The sequence below is a fragment of the Marmota monax genome, unplaced genomic scaffold (assembly GCF_021218885.2).
Source record: "Marmota monax isolate L192 unplaced genomic scaffold, Marmota_monax_Labrador192_F-V1.1 WCK01_AAM20220418_F8-fsc00019, whole genome shotgun sequence".
Classification (NCBI taxonomy): Eukaryota; Metazoa; Chordata; class Mammalia; order Rodentia; family Sciuridae; genus Marmota; species Marmota monax.
Genome location: NW_026695242.1, coordinates 17,718,947 through 17,742,617, shown reverse-complemented (window position 1 = coordinate 17,742,617; position 23,671 = coordinate 17,718,947). Strand labels below are relative to the sequence as shown.

The window sequence follows — 23,671 nt, the reverse complement described above, 5'->3', positions numbered from 1 at the left end:
ACTGGCACATTGGAAATAGGGAAACCTAAAGAGGGGAACCTCTTTAGGCAAAAATGTAATTCAGATTTCCCCGTAGAATATTTTGGAAAGGGAAAATGTATGGATCTGATATCAGGATTGTGAACTGAGCTTTTGCCACCCAGCTATTCAACTCCTGTCCTTTGGAGTGTACTCCATCCATTTCCCAGGCAGGCACTCAGTTGAAGGTCAGTCCTGTTTAGGGCTTGGCCACTCCCAAGGGGGGTTTGTAGGTGGCAAAAGGTTTTATTATCTTCCTCTCTTTCAAACTAGCACATTCTGTCACCAAATAAATGAACTCATGTTTGTGAAGGAAGATAGTAAAAAATATATAACATTAAGGAATGTTAGGAAGAAAAGCCTTTTAATTTGACCCTGGTCAAATGCATATATCAAAAGCAGCAAATGCTTCAAGCTGCCACACTGCAGATGCCAGTCCGTTAGCAGCTTTTTTATGGAGTGCACAAAGCTTTTATCATCTACTTTTTCCTTGGCAGTCTCTCTGTATTACCACTTCATCCTGTTTTCTCTCTTGTGGGATAATTCGTCTTATTACTTTCCGAGTGATCTGCAGGAAGCAATAGTGAACAATAGAGATTTTTCTGTTTTAAGAGGTGATCCTATAGTATGAAAATCATGTGATTTTTAATGCAGAAAATTTAAATTCCAAGAGAAGCTTAAAACTCATTGATTAATTACTTTTCTGGTGATGAGGTTGCCTTCTTCATCAGTGAATTGTTCTTCTGTGACAGATTCACCAGGAATGTTTTTTGCTTCCTCTCCCTAAAGGATGTGGTATACAGGTTAGCAACAATACTAGAAGGAGAGATCTCCACACCACTCCAAAAACCACACACATGCTCTGGAATTTGAGAAAAGGCAGTAGCGAATTCTACTTGCTACTCCAACAAACATGACGAGGAAAGACTGGCTTCACTGATGGTTATTTTGCAGCCAACAACCTTTAAGCATTAAACCTCAAACATCTATTCAAGCATGTATAGGACAGACAACAACAAAATGCCAAAAAGGAAGAATCTGGAAATATATAATTGTAGAATGAAATCACACACACAGAAACGCCAAAAGGCTTTATTGAAAAGTTTTAGTGGATTACGGCTCTGACTTGATCATCTCAGAGTGCAATGTTTCTTCTTTAGTTATGTATATCTACAGAGATTTTGTAGATTAAGTTTTGTCTAATTTAAGAGAGTACCTTAGTTGGGGCATGATATTTATCACCCTTAATAGTTTAAAAACTAACTTATTAAGGGTATATATACATTTCGTGAAAGACTATGAAAAAAATTCAGGATACAGAGAAAGTCTTATTTTTATTTATTTTATTTTTGACAGTGCTGGGGATTGAACCCAGGGCTTTATGCTTGTTAGGCAAACACTCTACCACTGAGCTATGTCCCCAAAGTTCTAATTAAGAATGAGCTTTTCACAGGTCTTAAGATAAGTGAGGAAATATGTCTCATGAAGACATAGTTCAAAAATACTACTATGAAGTGAAGGGGTCTTATGCAATGACTGACTGTCCAAAGTAGGGGGAAAATTATATTAAATTCCTTTGGTACTGATTTTGGTTAGTAACTGTTTGGATTTAGAAGAGGTAAATTCTTAAAGCTCTTCCTCTGGTAAGTTAAAATGGAATAAATTCTCAAATCCCAGGCTGGGCTCATGTTCTCTTGTTCATAAGCAGTTTGATGGATTCAGACAATTCCTTAATATTGCTTCATGAGTGCTATGATTATATAAAAAGAAAAACTGCATGGAGAAGAACACTTGGACTGTATCTATAATAACATTACCTTCTTTTTTTTTTTTTTAAACTTCTAGAACTAGTAAATGAATTGAGCAAAGTAGCAGGTTATGAAATCGACACCCATAAATTAAAGGCATTTCTGTATATCCATGACAAATCCTCTGAGAGGGAAATTAGGAAAACTATCCCATTTACAATAGCCTCAAAAAAAAAAAATACTTGGGAATCAATGAAAGAGGTGAAAGATCTATACAATGAAAACTACAGAACCCTAAGGAAAGAAATCAAATAAGACCTTAGAAGATGGAAAGATCTACCTTGCTCTTGGATAGGCAGAATTAATATTATCAAAATGACCATACTACCAAAAGTACTATACAGATTTAATGCAATTCCAATCAAAATCTCAATGGCATTCCTCATAGAAATAGAAAAAGCAATCATGAAATTCATCTGGAAAAATAAAAGAACCAGAATATCTAAAGCAATCCTTAGCAGGATGAGTGAAGTAGGTGGCATCACTATACCAGACCTTAAACTATATTATAGAGCAATAGTAACAAAAACAGCATGCTATTGGCACCAAAACAGAGTGGCAGACCAATGGTACAGAATACAGGACACACAGACTAACCCACAAAATTACAATTATCTTATATTAGACAAAGTTGCCAAAAACATGCATTGGAGAAAAGATAGCATCTTCAACAAATGGTGCTGGGAAAACTGGAAATCCATATGCAACCCCTATCTCTCATCATGCTTAAAACTTAACGCAAAATGGATCAAGGATCTAGGGATTAAAACAGACTCTGTGTCTAATAGAAAAAAAGTAGGTCCTAATCTTCATCATGTGAGATTAGGCCCCAACTTCCTTAATAAGACTCCTGTAGTACAAGAATTAAAACCAAGAATCAATAAATGGAATGGACTCAAACTAAAAAGTTTCTTCTCGGCAAAAGAAACAATCTGTGAGGTGAACAGAGAGCCTACATCCTGGGAGCAAATTTTTACCCCTCACACATCAGATAGAGAGCACTAATCTCTAGGGTATATAAAGAACTCAAAAATCTAAATACCAAAAACACAAGTAACCCAATCAATAAATGGGCCAAGGACCTGAACAGACACTTCTCAGAAGAGGATATTCAATCAACAAATATATGAAAAAATGTTCATCATTTCTAGCAATTAGAGAAACGCAAATCAAAACTACTCTAAGATACCATCTCACTCCAGTCAGAATGGCAGCTATTATGAAGGCAAACAATAAGTGTTGGTGAGGATGTGGGGGGAAGGCACACTCATACATTGCTGGTGGGACTGCAAATTGGTGCAGCCAATATGGAAAGAAGTATGGAGATTCCTTGGAAAACTTGGGATGGAACCACCATTTGACCCAGCTATTTCTCTCCTCGGTCTATACCCAAAGGACTTAAAAACAGTATACTACAGGGACACAGCCACATCAATGTTTACAGCAGCACAATTCATAATAGCTAAACTGTGGAACCGAACTAGATGCCCCTCAGTAGATGAAAGAATTTAAAAAATGTGGCATATATACACAGTGGAATTTTACTCAGCAATAAAAGACAATAAAATCACGACATTTGCAGGTAAATGGATGTAGCTGGAGAAGATAATGCTAAGTGAAGTTAGCCAATCCCCCCAAAACAAATGTCGAATGTTTTCTCTGATATAAGGTGACTGACTCATAGTAGGGTAGGGAGTGGGAGTATGGGAGGAATAGACAAACTCTAGATAGGGAAGAGGGATGGGAGGGGGGCATGGACTTAGCAATGATGGTGGAATGTTATGAACATCATTATCTAAAGTACATGTATGGGGCTGGGGATGTGGCTCAAGCGGTAGCGAGCTCGCCTGGCATGCGTGCGGCCCAGGGTTCGATCCTCAGCACCACATACAAACAAAGATGTTGTGTCCGCTGAAAACTAAAAAATAAATATTAAAAAATTCTTAAAAAAAAAAAAAAAAAAAAAAGGGCTGGGGATGTGGCTCAAGCGGTAGCGCGCTCGCCTGGCATGCGTGCGGCCCGGGTTCGGTCCTCAGCACCACATACAAACCAAGATGTTGTGTCCGCTGATAATTAAAAAAAAAAAAAAATAAAATATTAAAAAAAAAAAAAAAAAATAAAGTACATGTATGAAGACATGAATTGGTGTGAACATACTTCATATACAAACAGGGGTATGAAAAAAATTGTGTCCTATATGTGTAATAAGAATTGTGACTCAATCCGCTGTCATATATTTAAAAAAATAACATTACCTTCTTTACTAGTGTTCAACTCCAGATTTGTGCCACTTATGGTTTTGGGGAACAAGGATAAATATCTTAAGTGGGAACTTGTATTCCAGGGAACTACTGACCTGTTGTTTAAACTTCTTGTGAAAGGGATATTACTACACTACAGTGTGCAGTTGTGGTTTTTCTGGGAAAAATAGCAGATCACAAGGATTGCTGCATTCTAGCTCTTTCAGGGTTACTGGCATGAGAATGATAGTGGCCCTGATCATTTTATCAGTTCCAATGGTGAGGGAAATTCTGATTGCTTCAAGTCAGAACCAGTAGAAAGGTAACAGAATGAAGAGTAAAACACTCTTGTTTTGCTAACAATATTCTCATTTTTTTATTATTAGAAAGTGACTTTGTATTCTTATTGATCATGGATGCATGACTCATTTTGCCTCATGTGGTACAGGTTTGGCTCTTCCTTAATCTTGCTTCAAGTAACACAAAAGAGAAGAAAATTGGAAAAATGTAGAGGTCTCATATCTAAATGCACTATGATCAGGATTGAGTATTTTATGGGAGTGTTACTGATATTTTCTATGGTTGGTTTCATATATTAGGGAAAAATATAATTTTATTTTAAAATAGATATGGGGGAATGACATTTTACAAAAAGCAGGTCACTAAGTATTATGTATGAATCCATTACCTTAGTTTGTGTACCTATAATTGTATACACACACACATTTAGGCTTAGATATGTAAAAACAATCTGAAGCTTATGCACAGTGGCTACCTCTGAGAAATGGTATGGGTAGATAGAACTTTATATACTTTGAACTGCTTGATTTTGGGAAAAAGATATGTAAACTCTTATTTAGAAAGCCAGTAAAAATTGTTGAAAATTGAAATAAAAATTCAGATATTTGAATCTTTTCAAACTTTGCAATAGTTTGTTTGTAAGTTGGTTTTTGACAATCACTGATTCTGCTAAGCAAATTAAAAAAACAAGCTCACAAGATAGGCTAAAACTTAAATTGCTTTTAAGCATTTGAAATCACTATGGAATTATCAAATTATATAGAAATAAATGAATATACTGATGAGATTTCAAGGTCCATAATAGAATTTGTTAACTGTTCCCTAGGGTTCTGAAAATAGGTGGACCTTTTTAAAACATATTTGCTATGAAAGTAAAAATTGTACAATAAGTGGGATGACAGTACAAATTGAATACCAAGACTTGCCCAGATTGTGGCAATGGAATCCTTAGCACACATGCTGTTTCTTTGGGGGATACTTCCAAGCAAGGCTAGCTCAAGGAGGCATGGCATAACCCAAAAGACATTTCAGTGCCGAGATGCTAGTAGGATTACTGTGGCCATGAGTGTAACTCTGCTGGTTCAGTGAAGAGACAGATAGCATCCATGAAGTAGGTTAAGTTCTAGCCCCACCAAATAGTCTTCACCAATGACAGTCTAACACTGCCCTCTTATGTGCTACTGGAAATGTCTGAATAGCCAAACGCCTGATATAGTTTAGTAAAAGGTATTCCTTTTTTTTTTTGTTGTTCTGGGAGAGAACTGTAGTGTTGTGGGAAAATCACTTCAATATAGGGTAAGGGATCTGGTCCCAGAGCTACTGCCGCCCAGCTATGTGATTTTGAGTAAGTCAGTTAATCTCCAGTATCCAGTATTGTGATCAAGGAAAAAAGAATAATTTCGGTCTTGATGACACCTTTAGGTCCTAACATTTCATGTTTGTGACAGATGTGATTCTGATGTCATATTTACCATATACTACGTGTAGTCCTTAAGCTCTTACTTTATTTAGAAAGATAACACCATATGGAGTAAAGAATCACATCTGTTGCTTTCCTCTTTTCAACTGCTCCAAAAATCAGAACAGAAAAATATTAACTGGAAAGGATTCTACATATGTAACAAAGTACTTTTTGTGTTATGCCTATAATTTTGAATGACAATTGTAGTTATTCTAAGCCTTTGATTTCTTATCACATGTAAAAGGCATTTCTCAAAGCTTGTTTATGATTTGTTATACAATGCTCTCCCCGGTTATAAAACCTATTCTCTGATGATTTCACTCATTTAATCTAAAACTACACCAACATCAAGAAGCGGGTATTTGAGAAGAATTGAACTCCTCTGCTCTATGAAGCCAATAGGATTTTACTAAGCAGGCTGAATCTTTATAAATATGCTAGACAGCAATAAGTCATATTTCCAAAGAAGCGATAGTGGGTTTATTAAGGGCACCCTACTGATCTCATAGTTGATATGGGGGACAGCTCAAACTTCTGTTTCCAGAGTCTTAAAAAAGTTATACTGTCTTCTTTCATCTGATCTTAGTGAAAAAGTACAAAGCAGCAGGATTAAGACATTTTGGGTATGCAAAATGTCTGTTGAGTTTCCTGACACTTTTGGACTTGAATAAGTTAGAGAAATGTCTATTGCAAAGAGTTTATCATTCTCTACAGAGCTACTAACAAAGAAGCCCCAAGTTATTGGGATGATATTCAGTGTTCTTCTGTGCCTTGAAACTCACTTCTTGGTCCTCTGCACTCAATTATTCTAACCTCAAGAAAGGTCTATCTAAAGACAAAGTAATGGACAAGTGGCACACTGCAAGGAGCATCCTCATGGACTTGATCATGCGTAAGATTGGTGCGTCAAATATTCATAATGTTTTTAATTGTGCTGTAGTAGAGTGGAATTATACTTTTCTAACAAAAAGTTGTTTTCTATACTTACAAGTGCAGCTTTTTGGTGCATGTTAGTACCATTAAAAATACATTTCAGGACTGGGGGTATAGCTCAGTAATAGTGTGCTTGCCTTGCATGCATGAGGCCTTGGGTTCAATCTAAAATAAATAATTAAATTAAACTAAATTTAAAAAACCTATTTCAGAAATTTTTGCTTTACTTGTGTTATGCCACATATATTCATGCCAGACTATAACCTAAAATTCTCATAATAAAGACTGATTTGCACTTAAAGAAGAAAGATAATGAAAATTTTTATCTTGCCTCCTTTGGCTGAGGCTTCAGTGAACATTTCATTTGATATGAACTACGCTCTCACCAAGATAGAATCTTTGTTGACACATATAACACTTCTCCAAGAAAAGGAGGATACAAAACCAAGAATTCTCAGATAAAATTGCAACTCTCACATGTCAAACAGGTCTATATAAAATATTCACTTCCATGCAACATGGGTTTCCTTTTTAAATTTTTTGTAAACTTTCAAGTATGCAAAGAAACATACACAGAGTCATTTAGTTACCAAGCATGCTGAATTTTCAAAACCACATGAAAGAGATTTCTAGTAATATGGCAGTGGCCCATAATGATCTGGCTGCGGGATACCTTAATAATCAAACGCCGGCGAATAACTCGGGTAGTGACTCTCCGTTCCTCCTCTGAGCTTGAATCACTCTCACTGTCTCTTAAGTCCTGATAAATGCATTTTTAGTATAATTTTACCATCACATTTAAAATAAAAGACACTGCTGAGAAGGGAAATCAAGAAAGAATTATTTACTTGCTGTTCTTCCCCTACTAAGGAATATTATGTATGTTTGTGAGAATACTAAGATAAATTTAAGTAGAAGAAAAATTTTGAGCAGGATTCCAAGCTTGTATATGCGTGTGTATATATATGGACATATACTATAGGTAAAGAGCAAGATAATTAAATTATAATTTATTAAAAATAATTATAGAGCCTTTTGGCTTCTGAAATTAAAAACTATCAGTTTGTAGAAACTTATATTCCCTTTTCAATAGTTTTAAATATACATTTGCCTTGAATGTATTACCTTATATTCTGGGTCACATTTCACTCAGTCTACCAAGTCATTCTGACTCAAATGAAATTTTGGTCAAATTTGACATCTTTATCAACAATTATTTTGAAATTTACATCAGCATAATGTGACACACAAATTTGTATCAGCAGAATATTATCAATACAGGTAATACTAATTTTATGCAATTGAATGAAGGATTGACAACTTAACAATCTGATATGAAATTAGAACTGAGAACACTCAAAGAATATGGAGTAGATAAGAATGTAGTAATTGCACAAAATTTTAGGCAATAAGGGTAGGAATCAGGAAAAACTAAAGTGGCAAATAGTTCATAATTCAAAGGGGAAATATTTTTTGATTTTTGAATAAGGGTCATGGTAAAGAGTATTTATTGAATTTCTAAATTATAATGGTGGAATTCTGGTAATTACCTCAAATCTAGAGATAAGAGTTATAGTTAATATCTATTGGAAAAGTAAGAATGTGTGTAAAAACAGTGGGGGAAAAACACAAAATTGCAAGAGCAAGTATAGGTGTTAGATAAAATAACTTATGAAATGTTAGTTGCATAGATAATAAAGTAAGCCCCTTTTTTCCCCACCAAAGATAAACTTGACAAGTATATTAAATTAATAGCAACATTGATTTTATAGGGCATTTCACCTGAACAAAATATTCCATTGAATAATGTTTTCCAGAGGAAATAGCAGCTAGTATCCTTGTAAGAAATGAAGAATTTGAAAGCCAAGTTCCCTATTATATTTTTAAAATTTCAGCAAGAATTTCAGTTCCAGAATTTGGATGAGGCAAAAGTAAAAAATGATTTTGAATTATTCACAGAAAGAATCTTATTTTGGGAAAAATTTGAGTAAATTAAAAGCAGAAGAACATATTATTGGAAATACCAACAACACACCTAGTTGTCAGTTAGATAATAGTCCTTTTAAGAATCCTGAGACCATGCAAGCCCTTACATAAAGACGACATAAAGAAAAAGTGGCCATTTGGTCAAGTTTCAGTTTCTACTTTTTCACTGTAGTCTGGTAGCCTTAAGGTAAATAGAAGACAGTAGTAGGATTTCAAAGAATTCCTTTAAGAGAATTCCCTAGAAACTGGTAAAGGGGGATATTTTAGTAGTATAAATGGAATTTTCTCAGTATTCCTGAAAATGTGTTGCTGTATAAAAAGAGGGAGAAAATAGACTTTTACCTTGTAACAGCAAGCAGTCATCCGTGTAAGAGCAGCACCGGGACTTTTGACCTGATTTTTTAGGGGATAAAAAGGGGACTGTTTTCTGAGATCATACATCAGATGACCTAGTTGGTTGCTACATACTGTGATAGATCTATGAAAGACATATGATGAACACCTTTGGATTTCTTGTGAGGTCACTCATATCTCCCAAAAGCTTTAACTTCATTATAGATTATTTATGATATCTAGTGTTTAATCATTAGAGTAGGACTGAACCAGCACCAAAGATACAGATTAATTTATAAGCAATCTTGAAAGCATTTTCTAATAAAAATTTGTTTCCATTACTAATGAACCCAACTGAGTTTCCACTTTCAACCTCCTTTTATGCTAATGCTAGTATGGTTTCCCAATGGCCAAGAGATGTGCACACATACACACGTATCAGTGCTTATTTATATCATACAGTAACTTGCAGAATGTCTATGTTGATTTTTAATAGGCTTTTGCATAATATGTCTTTACAGGTAAAAACCAGTTATTGCTTCTCCCTATATTTTGTAGGCTCATCTTAAAAGGGAATAGTCTATCCAAATTCATTCTGCTTAAATATACTGAGTTAATTCAAAGAGAAAAATCAAGATTCCAAACTACACTTATCAAGAAAGAAGTAAAAAGCTGGAGAAACACTCAAACCATAAAGCTTATAACAAGCAGAAAAATAACCAAAAGATAAGTTTACAGAAAGAAAAGGATATGATTTGTTGATAAATTCACAGAGAGTGACTGGGAGTATATGCTGAAGTTTTTCTAAACCTCAAATAAATCGTGAATTCACTGTTAGAAAAGACTTTTTTTTTTTTTGTCAAAGTGTTTATATATCTGTTGCATAGGTGACCAAGATACACAAAAATTGAGAGCATGAAAAGTAGGAAAAATATCTCATTTTCTTATGTCCATCTTGGAGTCGCAATTTCAGCTTAAATGTTTTAATATCAAAAAATGGTCAGCCTCAAAAAATTTTTAAAAATCCATTAGGTGATACCACAAAACATATCAATACAAAGAGCAAGTTTATAATTCTATCACAGAAAGATGATTCTTCTTCTAGTAATTAAAACATTTTTAAGTTGATAACTAACTATAAATTTCTAACTGCTGCCAACCCACCTCATACCGTACCTGGTAATTGCATCTCTTCAATTTTCAAAACGCTTTCAGACAAAAGAACTTATAGAACTCTTAGATGGTTATGATGCTGTATACTCTTTAAATTATGCCCCCAAATCAAAAAGATCAGAATTATCCTTCCGTAAGAGAGAACACTGGGTTTGGAGTTGGAAAACCTAAACCTCCAATAGTATTGGACTTCAAGCTCGTTACTTAATGTCTCCTGAAAAGGGCTAACGAGATGCTTATTTTTTTCTCTACCCAATGAATGAAGGTCTGATCAAATGGCATGTTTTACTCAGCATTTCCTTTACTTCCACCGTTTTTGCCACAACTTTTTATAATTTAGAAATAGAATCTTAAGTCCTGTGCTGTGGGAGTAATCAGAAGAAGCAAAACATCAATACTTTTAATTTTTATGATGACATTCTGGATGACCAGAGGACATACCTTTGGCTCAGACCCACTAGATCCCTCTTCTTCATGGAGGTTAAGCCTTGGCTTGCCATCAGGAGGAGAAGTCCTACTCATCTTTTTTATACTGACAGGCACACAGGGTTTAGGCTCTTCTATTACAAGCTTGCTGGTTTCTTCCAGAGATTTCTGATATGCTGCTAGTGGTGATGTTGGTTCCTCAGCACGACCAGATCCGTGTATTTTGGGTTTCAGAGTTTCCTTAGCACTCTGTTTTCCTAAATCATTTTGGGATTCTGGAAAGTAAGATTTTGTCTTTGCTTCAGGTGTGACTTCTGCATGGGTTCCATTAGCTTCAAATTTTCCAGGTTCTCCTTTGAGATATGAGGTAATGGAATCTCTGCACTGATCAGGGCTGCAAACGATAAAATGTGCAAATTTACAATGGCAACATATGACTTAAGAATGGCTGTTAAAACTTTGGAGCTTCTAAAGTATTTCTGAAGACATGAAAAATCTGGTGACTGAATCTAAACTGAGGGACTTTCCTAGGTGGGTGTATGAGGAAGTATGTATAGGTTCCAGGCATCCCCTACATCACAACTGACTAATCATGCCAGTTTTTTGTTTGTTTGTTAAACCTGATATTAAACCTAGGGTGTTTAACCACATCTCTACCATTTTTATTTTTTGTCTTGAGACACGGTTTTGTTATTTGCTTAGGGCCTCATTAAATTGTGGAGTCTGGGCTTGAACTTGAAATCCTCCTGCCTCAGCCTCCTGAGTTGCTGGGTTGACAGGCATTTGCCACCATGACTGGCCCATGCCAGGTTTTAATTGTAATTCAAGAGCTACTTATATTCTACATCTTAAATTGTTTGTGGATATACTTAAGAGTTCCAATACCAGTAATTAAAAGGGAAGGTTATTTCAAATTCCTATCATATCACAGTCAAAAAACAAAACACAAAACTTCCTGACAAAAGACAAACGATTCTTGAAACTCTAGCATCACAGAACCCCAAATTTTAGCTCTTTGTTTTCAGTTATGAATCCAGCCATCACACTTATTCAATCATAACAGCTTTCCCTGAAACTCATCTTTCTCCACTCTTGACCTTATTGGTGATCAGTGTTGGTGCACTCCCTTTGTTTCTACTTCCTGTGAGAACTGGTTTCTTTTCCAAGACTCACTTTCTTTTAATAGACTTCAAGTTTTTTTTTACTTGTTTCAGTATATTAATGTACACTAGTTTTATGCTAGCTTTAGTATAAACTATATTCACTGTTTTGTAATTTGTATACTGTTTTTCATGTCTTGTCTATAGAAGGCAATGACTAGTGCAGTATTTTATGTATATGTAAAATATGTATAAAAGTGTGTGCGCCTACTTTAAATCAAAATCTGGTTAGCAGAACATTTTTTTTAAAGGACTTTAAAATAGCACACCCCATTTTAGTGTAACAACAATCTCAGCAGACTTTGAAGTAGTATAGGATATTTACTTTTATGACTTAAGCAATGTGGATAGGGGAATAGAAAATTATATTTATCAACTAAATTTCCCTACATATGATTATACCAGAAGTCACTATCATTTTCTTACTTTTATGGAGCAAGATGACTCAGTAATTTTTCAATATAATTCACTGGCAGAGCCTATATTAAATAAAGGATGTTAGCCAGTTAATAATAATGAACACCTTTTCCTATATCTAAATCCGCTTTCTAATATGCAATTACAAATTATATCTGAACACAGACATCAGAGTTACCACTATTTGTCGTCTTTGTAGTAGATTCTTTGGTAGCCTATATAGAGAATTTATTGATGACTTCATTTTGCAAAAGGAGTTCATAAACTTCTCTTTGCAAATTTTATAAAGTCCCTCTTTGGGAATTTTTACTGAGCAAGAGATTTATCAGCAATATGGAAATATTTCACATGGTTATAAAATAATATCAGTTTCTTGAATCCAACCTAAGGCTTTTACTAGCTGCCACTGAAGTAAAAATATTTTAGTCTGACATGTGGGTCAATAAAAATAATGCCACCATTACTAAAAGATTACTATTTGCTCTAGTCATGTTGGAGGTATGATACATGCTTTCTTTTTGAGGGAAGTAGTAGTTTAAAGATGAGCCAAGTAACATTGTTAGAGATTAGAAATTCATCCAGTCACAAAATGTGTACCTAGTAGTGGTGGGATTTGACCAAATGTCTGAGGATCTCTAGACTTCTTATCATTCTAGATCAGGGTCAGTATAAAAATAAACCAGATTCATGTTTAGGGAATTATTTTGGTTATAAATAACAAATGAGAGAGATGGCAATATTTTTGAAGTAGAGAGTTACGTATAGAAAACTGGAAGGACATAAAATGTTAAGTTTTTATTACTATGGCAGGAAAGATACCATTTCTTCTCTGCACTTTCTAAAATGTACATAGAAGATAGGGAATCCATTATTTTGTTTTTCTTTTTTGGTGTCGGTGATTGGTGTTGGTCCTTGCGTATATTAAGCATGTGATCTACATGCTTCTAGCTATGCCTCTAGCATTTTCACCAAAATTTTAATGATGGTTATTGCCGGATGATGGAATCTATTGATTATTACTATGATTTGTACTGGGGAATAAACTACAGGGCACTGTACCACTCAATTACATACTCGGCCCTTTTCCTTTTGAGACACATTCTCACTAAGTTACCCAGGATGGCCTCAAACTTGCAGTCCTCCTGTCTCAGCCTCCTACATTGACGAGACTACAGGCATATGTCACTGTGCCTGGATGTATTTCAATATTTTGTATTTTGAGCATTATATTTGTAGCTCAGAAACAAGAAATGTTTATATTCTTAAAAGATTTGGACTTTCATTTATTAAAGTGTCTTAAACATTAATTACTGGCTATATGAAAAGAATAATACAAGTAAATACTAGAAATGTATAGTTCCCTGCCTCTCTTTATGGTACTGGGGCCTCACATGTGCTAGACATGTGGTACACCATTGAGTTACATCCCCAGCCCCAAAAGTACAGTCTTCTAGAGTAAAGACAACATATAAACCTTTGGGATGTATGTAACATTTTTACTTATTACTTCAGACCATCAATTGTTCTGAGAATTACATTTGAATTTAAACTCACTTTTCCTATCTAGATTAGAATCATGAACCAACCTTTACCAGTCAAGTTCTGGAATATTACTTTAATTTAGAATCATTGCTAAAAAAAACATCTATTTAAAACAAAGCATTCAGAGGTCCCCTGCATTTCAGCTTGCTTTTCCTGAAATAGAGCCATACCTGTCATCCAGTCGATCTAGTAACCCACCAGTTATTCTTCGAGCTTGAGCAGGGGACTCTAGGTTTCCACTTGATGTCTCATTCTGCCAACCTGTAATTGAAGACATTTCCAGTTCTGCTTGCTGAACACGTTTAAGAATAGCCTGTACTTTTTCTTCTGTCATCTCCTCAGACTCTACTCCTTCTTCAAGTTGAATGTCCTCAAATAGAGATTTGAGTTTTTCTTCTGTCATCTCCTCATCAGGACCAGATTTTCCTTTCTCCTGCTGCTCAGAGCGTATGCCTACTTTTCTAGTCTGTTTCAATGGCTCTGCTGGTTTAACATCTTTTGGGACCCCAGCCAAATTTCCGAGGTATTGAGGATACTCACTCAGACACACATCCTCCAACTGGCTCTCATCTACATCCACTGCTTCAGGCATTCCTGTTAAAGGCACTGAGTCTTCCATTTTGCTGTCTTCTAAGGAAGTGTCTTCTGCAGTTACAACTGGAGGTCCATCTGCTGAATGTTCTACGCTTCCCTGAGAAGGCACTAGCCCATCACTCAGTCTACTGGGGGTTCTAAAGGGAGACTCTATGCTAGAGATATCACTAAAATAATCGTCTTGCTGGAAAGGGGTGGGTGGTGTGTAGTGCAACCCTGTGGGGGTTTCCAGTTCCACTTGAAGGGAAGGATAACCTATGGAAGACAGTACATTTGGACTGACTGGAATGAATTAGAAAATACATCAAACAAAACACATGGAATGATTAAAATTATATCAGGTATGAAAATGCACGATGAATCACAGAATAATGTTGATAATTTATTGGTTTAGTTCAGTTAAGTGTAATACAATGAAATAAGACTAGTGTAAACTATAGTAAAATAAAATACTATCAATTATTGCTATCAATTTTGGTAATTTAAATACAGTATCTTAAATATCCAGGCTAATTGAATAAGAAGTTAGTTGTCATTATATAAAACACATTTCATGGCCAAATTTATTATCTTTCTAGTTTTAGCATGCAAAATTCATACTGTGGTAGACTGAATACAGCAAGCCACAAGAAACCAAGTAAATTAATTAAATTTAATCAATTAATTCAAATTATAACTTATTTAAAAAACTGTACATATGAGCAACACAACCCAATTCTTAATTATTGTTTTGTATGAAATTTATAGGAAAGAAATGAATTTAATCTTTGGAAAGAAATAATTATTAGATTTTGGAGCAGTAGCACTGAGTAAAAACCTAAAGTTGTTAGGAAAAGGATGTAAAAAGAAGACAAAGTAGAAAAGACTCCATGTAAAGTTTTCAGGTGTCATAATGTAACAGAAATGAAAGGACTGTGGAATATATGAAGGTCTTGGTGAAGTTGGTGATGGAGTCCACTTAGAACCACGAATTAAAAGGAAAAAAATGACACAAAACAGGAGGAAAATCATTTGCCAAGAGCACTCAGAAAATTCACAACAATGCTACGATATGTGTAGTTTATTAATTAACCTGCTTGTAAAAGGGAAGGAAGGAGCTAATCTCATTTTAAACATTGCTGTATGGACTACAGAAGTCTTTTTCTGCCTTAGAGAGAAAAGTCAACAATGGTCTGGTCATGGTGAGGAAAGGAAGTTTCACAAAAATTCACTAAGAGGAGAGACAGGAATAATTTTCTGAATTATTTGTCTACAAAAATTCCCCAAATCCATATTGTGGTGGACAAAATACAGCAAGCCACAAGAAACCAAATTTTGTAATCCATTACCTATCACATTTAAAAAAGTGTTACATATGAGCAGCTTCCCTATTTGTCCAAGGTAAGTATACACTTAGCTATTATAAATTGAAATTGCTACAAGTAAGTGGACCTTTTTCATTTATGGTCATCTATAAACCAGAGTCTTATAATTAGCTACAGTTTATAATTTGCACAAGTGAAATTTATTTCATTTTGGAATTTCCTTAAGAAATTTAAAAATAAGGAATACAAAATATTAAGTCATAATAATAAAAAAGCCCTTGTGGGTTTATTTTAATGATAACCTGATATTAAAATGTTGAGTTAAATGAAGCTGCTAAGAACACAACACTTACGTTGTATTTTGGTGATCTTTTTTATTATAGATACTTTTATTAGTTTTTTTCCCCCAAAAAAGAATATTAGAATGGTTTATAAGCTAAAACTTGTCAATAAATCAGTTTGCTATAACAATAATTTATATTTGTACAGTGCAAAAATAGTTTGATTAGCAATATATAATGTCTCACATACAAGACAAAGCTTTGGATAGAACCTGCCCCCAAGATTTTATGGAACTTATAAGCTCAAAAAAAACCCCAACACTTTTGATTTTATTATTCACTGTGTTTATATCATGTACTACAGATATGCTTTAAATATTCTCTTGATTTTAACTTTAGTAAGCAAAACTTTCTAAGAACTTGAGCTTTTTCTTCCGTATAATATATGCAGAATTAGAAGTTAATGACCTTTGTTATTCTAACTTTGCCAATTTGAAAAATGAAAATAACCATATTTTTCAGAACTTGGAACAGTATAAAAATATTACTGGATTCTTTTCTTATCTCCACACCATCAACATTTTCTACTCAAAATCCACTGTAGGAAAAAATTTCCATTCATGAAGGTAACACGCGACTATCTTGGAAAACACATAAATTATGATTTTCTTAATACTTTTCTGAAAAAGTCTCAATTTATATAATAAGATGACAAATTACATAAGCTAATGTGAAAAATTAATTATTAGTGATAGCTATGCTCATTATATTAGAAATTATCCTTTTTTTAATACAATATATCAAGTAGGGTTTTTTCCCCAAAGTATTAATGGCAGCATTGAAGTTAAAATAATGCTAAGTAAATAACACTTTGGTACATTAGACTTTTCCAGTACATGCTTAAATATTTGTTCCCAGAACAGTAATTCACATTTTATCTTAACAGTTTGTACTGTATGCTTAAACTAGACTCAATACTTTGCTTTTATGGTAAAAGTTGGAGCATAATGTATTTTACCTATATATGAATAAAAGATCACTAGTTTTTTAGATTAATATAAAAATTAAAATTAAAAACAATGCATTTTGAGGTATTTCTTCTGTTTTTCACATAAATTTTTAAAATAACATTCTTTCAGTTAACTTACACTTTCAAACCTCATTATTTGTTCTGTATATAACATATTTACCTAGTTTGCTCTTTTGTCATAATGCTTATTTGCAGCCTCTGACAGAGAAAATGGTATAAAAATCAGAAATTAAATCAAGCAAATCACAATTTAATTGGTTTTAAGTGAATGCCTTGTCTGACTATACTTTCAATTTTATCAAATGATTAAATAAATATGAACACTAAATTCAATTACCATCAACAGGATCATGGAAAACACTGTTTTCATCTGCAAAACTTCTGGTGCCTGAAATATTTCCATAATCAAATATTGGTCCTTCTAGTAGAGTCACTATATCTATTCGATTAATTTTTGTCAAGACCGAAGTTAAGGCATCAGCTGAAAAGGAGGGGGGAAAAAAAAACCAACAATGAAATTATTTGCTTTGAGTCAGCACAGTATCCACACAAATGCATGGCTTTCGCAGACCTCCTGGCATTTCAGCTTCTTACTCAAGATCTGCAATATCATCCAGAGGGCTTAGAGGGCTTGCTGCTGCAGGAAAGTCGGGATCTTAAGAATCACTTTGTAAAGCTGTGTGTGAAGGCAACAGCATTCATTCCACTGTAACAGAATGGATGGGCCTTAAAATAGCTGGACTTCTTTTAGGTATAAAGGGATCTAACGTCAAACAAGTCCCTTTTCCTTTCAGAATGTCAAAATAGGTCACCCTCATGTTTAATGCTTAGCATTTTAATGAGTTCTGAAAATCAAGTCGACACAGGGAAACCCACAATAACATATTCTATATTGTTGTGGGTTAGCACATGCCAAACTACGGCACCCTGTGCACCCCTTGAGACCCAATAGTATTAGGGAATTCTCTGTTGCCGCACAGAATACAAGTACTTGATCACCTAAGATTCTATCCTCCTCTCCGCACTTCCCTGCACATCTGCCTCTGGCCACAGCAATAACTTCAGAGTGTTTCAGGTGATATTCCCATGATATAGAAGCCATAATTTTTTTTTTTTTTTTGGATGGTCATGGACAGAATAGATAAAATGCAAACAGTTTCCCACTACTTGCTTTCCAAAGGGCTTTACGGTATCAGCACTAAATTAAGCAAGTATAACTTCAAAAGTCTTAGTTTTTTTTTAATCACTCATTTTTCTATATTGCACAAAACAGAGCATTTGCATGAACTAACAGCAGGCTTATCTAAAATGTTGAATATATGCATTTTTGAAAGTTAAAATAATATAATTTTAGCGTACTTGTTGCATTTTTTCCATCTCGGGTAACCCATTTTTTTAATAACATGAAGCTTTGAGAAATTAAAGAATTTGGATTTTCCACACGTATTTGATTGATTTCATCCACTGAAAAATTCAGTTCCCTTGCCAGTTCTGTAAAAAGAAAGAGAGTTATTAAGACTGCATATTCTACTTTTATTATATACATTTTATCAAAGTAATATTCAATTGCTAGCAAGAAAAAGGAAATTCACAGAAAAGCCCACGTACAGCCTTGGGCATTAATCTTCAGATACTTGATTTCACAGGAAACTAGTGATTATAGTCAGGCTGTAACTTAGCTTTCTTTAGGTAATTATTTATAATCAAATACCCTGTAGAGATCATTTTAGAAAGAGTCTCAATTTTTTACAAAGAGGATGTTGCTTGATTCTTTTAATTCAGCCAATTATCTGCCATTTGAACAAATTGCATACAAGATAGGCAGTTTATACAGTTCATACATATGGCACAAGAGCTAGCAGTAAGGTTACCTCAAGCAATCTTCATGAAGTGCACCTTGACCCACATAATATTCCACTCTATAATGCCCTCAAGTTTCAAGAACTCTGCTTCTGCTAAGGAGGTTAAATGATGACTCCAGGAAATTTTATCTTATAGGCAGATACTGGTTTGAAAAATAAAAGGGAGAGAGCTTTCTATCCATATATATATTCATACCCTCAATCCTGGAAATGCAGAGAATGTCTTTTGAGAAGATATATACATTCTGAGTAGTAGTGGCTGCTTTGGAGAATGGGAACTTAGAAAAATTTACTTTTCACGGTATACTTTTGTGTATCTTAAAAAATACTTACCAAGTATGCATTACCTGAAATGATTATTAAAAAGAAATAGAAAAAAATGCTCACATGGAAAGGGATTGATCAATATTCTATTCTTGATAAGAAATATATCTAGCAACTTGTCAAAATGAATTCACAAACTCAAAAGAGCCCTTATCCTTTGATCAAGTGATTCACTTCTAGAAATTTATCCTGAAAATATATTAGAGTTTGTGTAAAATGACTTTTATACCTGACTATTCTTTGCAGAGTTGAACTCTTGAAAAACTGAAAACAATCCACACGAAAACAAAAGGACAAAAGTTAATGTAAGGTAGGCTTGCAAACTGCTGTGACCATAACCTACAGTTAGAAATATACCTGTTTGTATAAATGCCAGATCTCCATGGAGGAAACTTTAGCTGTAATACATGTAATATACAGATAATTTTATATTCCATTTTAAAACAAAAAAGAATAAATTGATTCCTGATTCATTATTATATTGTGACCAACAGAAAAAGATACTCATAAGGTGTATCTTTTGAATATACTAGTTATACATTAAAGCCAAGATCAGAGAATATATTTATTTAGTAGAAAACTATAAAATTTAACTATTTTAAATAAAAAAGTGGATCATTAATGGTGGATTCAAAATACAGATTTAAATTTGTTCTCTGCAGATTATGCTAAGTGAAGCTAGCCAATCCCTAAAAAATAAATGCCAAATGCCTTCTTTGATATAAGGAGAGCAACTAAGAACAGAATAGAGAGGAAGAGCATGAGAAGATCACCACTAAACAGGGAAGAGACGGGGGAGGGAAAGAGAGAGAGAAGGGAAATTGCACGGTAAAGGAAGGAGACTCACTGTTACACAAAATTACATATAAGAGGAAGTGAGGGGAAAGGGGGGAAAAACAAGAGAGAGAAATGAATTACAGTAGATGGGGTAGGGAGAGGGGAGGGGATGGGATGGGAGAGGAGGGGAGGGGAGGGGGGATAGTAGAGGTTAGGAAAGGCAGCAGAATACAACATACACTAGTATGGCAGTAGGTAAAAAAGTGGATGTGTAACCTATGTGAATCTGCATTATGTATATAGCGTAAAAATGGGAGTTCATAATCCGCTTGAATCAAATGTATGAAATATGATATGTCAAGAACTTTGTAATGTTTTGCACTAATAAAAAAAAGAAAAAAGAAAAAAAAATTAATCTACTTGCATTAAGAAGAAAATTCCTTAAACCAATTCAATTGAATAGGGTTTATTTGACCAAAGTAAAACAAAACCCATTCATAAATTGGACAGCTCCCCAAACCAGAGTAGGTTCTAAGAACTCCAAACAAAGATATGATTTGACAGTGCAAGTAGGAAAACAGAATAGAGATGTAGAAAATAACTTAATTGGCTACAGACTAGTCAATCAACTGATTGTAGCTTAACTAGTTAATTTTTTACAGCCTAATCAGCTAATGGATACTGAGTCCTGCAACCAGCCAGATGTGAATTAGTATGATTAAACTCTATATTAGTTTAGTCTTTTGGGCCTAGTGCAAGTGCTCAGTCCAAATCCATGCTCTTCTACAAAATTTTATGTAACACTTATCAAATATCATACAAATAAGAAATGCTGGAACCAAAATCCAAATGCAATGTTATGCTAGAATCCATACTCTTAAGCACTACTTTATACTATCTTTCATATACTAAATTTATATTTACCATTTATATTTAATATACTGTTGCCAAATAAAGGAAAAAATAAACTGCCCCAGATTTCTTCCAAAAAAATAAAATAAAATAAATTTGTTCTCTTAATAAGTCTTAATTTTTCTAATCTTTATTAAGCTTGTAGTAATTCCAATTAGGGAAGCTAATTATAATTTTTTAAGTTTTTTAAGTGATAATACTCCTACTGCCCAACAAGCCCTCAGTACCAAACTGTAGATGTTTTTTGAGACTTTATGAAGAGCAAAGACATCCTGACACTGAGAATTTTAGTTTTATTGCTTTTTATCTATCTTTTCTGATACTGCCATATCTTCTCCACAAATTTACTCTGAAAAACTAAGGACTATACTGGTTTAAAGGAAATCTAATAGTTATGGGCATGTGCTACCATAAAATCAACATTTGCTCCAATATCTTTTCAGATTAATGTTCAATGTTAAAACACAAATATTATTTTCATAATATTTGTTAGCAAATAGTTAAACATAACAGATTACTATTCTCAACCATCTGTAAAAGATCACAAAGACTGGGCTGGGGTGGTGGCTCAGTGGTAGAGTGTTTGCCTACCACATGCGAGGCCCCGGGTTCCATCCTCAGCACCACATAAAAATAAAATAAAGATACTGTGTCCATCTACAACTAAAAATAAATAAATAAAATATATAAAAAAAAGATCACACAGACCACCTCCCTTTTCAGAGCTCTACTAGGCTCCTGATCATCAGCAACATATCTTAGAATAGGATCTAGGAGGCTGAAGAGAGGAGAGTAGATAGTTTGTGGAAGAGTGAGAGTGGGGAAATGGGATAGGAGGCCTTTAAAGTGTGTGTGTAAAATAAACTTGTTCAAATTATCTAGTTTCACATTCTCCCTTTTAATAAATAGTTGTATGGGGCATATGACACTGATAATATACAAGGTTACTTTATGTCAATAACATTTTAACTATTACGTCTTTTGGCTGTGCATTAAAAAAAATAACCTGTAAAACTTAAAATTTCTCAGATTCAGGCGAGGCAGGATTTTAGGGACCTTATAAAGATAGAAACTACAAAGCAGAATGGCCCACCTGACAAACAACCTTATCTTGTCTTTATTGAAGCAAAATGAAGTCAAATATTCCTTTTGGACATGCTAATTGTTAATGGTTTCACAGAACTCAACTCTTGTGAACTGAGTCTACCTACTTACTTAAATCCTTTAAAATTAAAAAAAATAAAAATAAAAATTTAAAGTGGTCTAGGGATGCATCTCAGTGGTAGATCCTATGCTTTTCAGGCCCAAGGCCCGAGGTTCAATCCCCATCATGGCCAAAAAAAATCTAAATTTAAACTTTGTCACTCCTGTTTCCTTGTTTATACAGATGTTACATGCAAATAATCCCATTCCCTACTATGGAAGTAATATAAAGTTTTTATTTTAAATAAATCTTTCAGCATAAAAGTGAATCCACTTAGGGGCTGGGTTTGGCTCAGTGGTAGAGCACTTGCCTATCATGGGTGAGGCACTGGGTTCGATTCTCAGCACCACATATAAATAAGTGAAATAAAGGCCCATCGACAACTAAAGAATATTTTTAAAAAAGACTCAGTTTCTTAATCTATTGAGAGTGTATAATAATAATACTTAGCTCTAAGGATTATTGCATGCATCAATAATTAGAAATTAGTAGTTATGTTCCCCCCTTAGAATAACTATGGGACCATTGTGCATAATATTAATTTAAAAAAAAAGTGAATCCATTTAGACACATCAGGTAAATAAACCTGTAAATTTTATGTATACATCATAAAAATTGTGAAGTTTATCGGGTGTACAAGCTTAGAACACTAGCTACTCAGGAAGCTAAGTTAGGAGAATCCAAGTCTGAGGCCAGCCTGGGAAACTTAGCAAGATCCTGTCTCAATCTCTTTAAAAACAGGCTGGAGATATTTCGATCAGTGGCAGAACACTTGCCTAGTACATGTGAGGCCCTTGGTTCAATGCCTAGTACCTTTTGTAAAGATGACTCATGAATGACTAAAATCAGTGAAATATAGGCATGGGTTAATTTAACTGTTAACCTAAGAAAGCTGTCCCCAAAATGCTATGTTAAAGATTTTGTGTTACTTAAGTCATGGGTATTAACAAATTTATCAGAAGGCATAAAGGAAAGTAGCTATCAGATAAAATACCAGAAATGGCATTGTGAAGAAAAACACTTAAATGTAAGGTAAAATAAGATTTATGTTTCTGTTCCTTGGAAAAATAGTGTACAAAGTACTATTAATAATTATACCTGGATAGACAGAATTATGGATAAAATTTTTTTTTACTGAGGTGTTTGTTTCTTTTTAACAAATACATAATAAAATGCATGTGAATAAAACAAGGAAATTAAGAAACTGTACTTTGTTTCATTCAGGTGTATACACACTTACCAGTCCAACTAAGTCCCAGGTGATCCGCTACTATTGCCATCCTGATATCTGTCCGTTCGCATGGACTCTGTGGACCTACGATTTACAATTTCTTAATTAAAATAATCATCAAGAAAGATACGATACTGGAACATTGCTTTTAGCAGCAGTCAGATTTTACAGAGAGACTAACGCTAACACTGTACACTTAGATGTGTCCTAATCACCTACATGAACACTTCTTTTTACATGGCTCACTTGTTTTTCACCTGTATCAGGCCAAATGTCAAACTACATGGATGCTCAATGTAATGGGGTTGAACATGCTGACAAGCTAGCTACTTTACAACAGTTATAGAATTGTCG

General features: G+C 34.2%; 1 protein-coding gene and 1 non-coding gene across 37 annotated transcripts in view; both read right to left on the bottom strand.

Annotated features, from left to right (window-relative positions):
* The window catches only part of Ank3 (ankyrin 3), a 639,364-nt gene that overhangs the window by 12,734 nt on the left and 602,959 nt on the right, over positions 1-23,671 (bottom strand). For 23 of the 36 annotated variants that reach the window (XM_058577999.1, XM_058578003.1, XM_058577998.1 and 20 more), the window contains 5 exons: positions 23,327-23,401; positions 18,367-18,498; positions 17,345-17,488; positions 13,969-14,059; positions 10,695-11,073 (listed from right to left, as the gene is read on the bottom strand). In XM_058577999.1, the coding sequence (XP_058433982.1) occupies positions 10,695-11,073; positions 13,969-14,059; positions 17,345-17,488; positions 18,367-18,498; positions 23,327-23,401 (821 nt within the window). Of the gene's footprint in view, positions 1-529; positions 587-717; positions 802-7,434; positions 7,522-9,089; positions 9,141-10,694; positions 11,074-13,968; positions 14,648-17,344; positions 17,489-18,366; positions 18,499-23,326; positions 23,402-23,671 lie in introns of all 36 variants that reach the window. The other 13 variants (XM_058578019.1, XM_058578020.1, XM_058578026.1 and 10 more) reach the window with 5 other exon arrangements.
* Positions 1,366-1,443, bottom strand: Trnav-aac (transfer RNA valine (anticodon AAC)). Its single transcript has one exon. It is a non-coding gene; the product is annotated as a tRNA-Val (tRNA).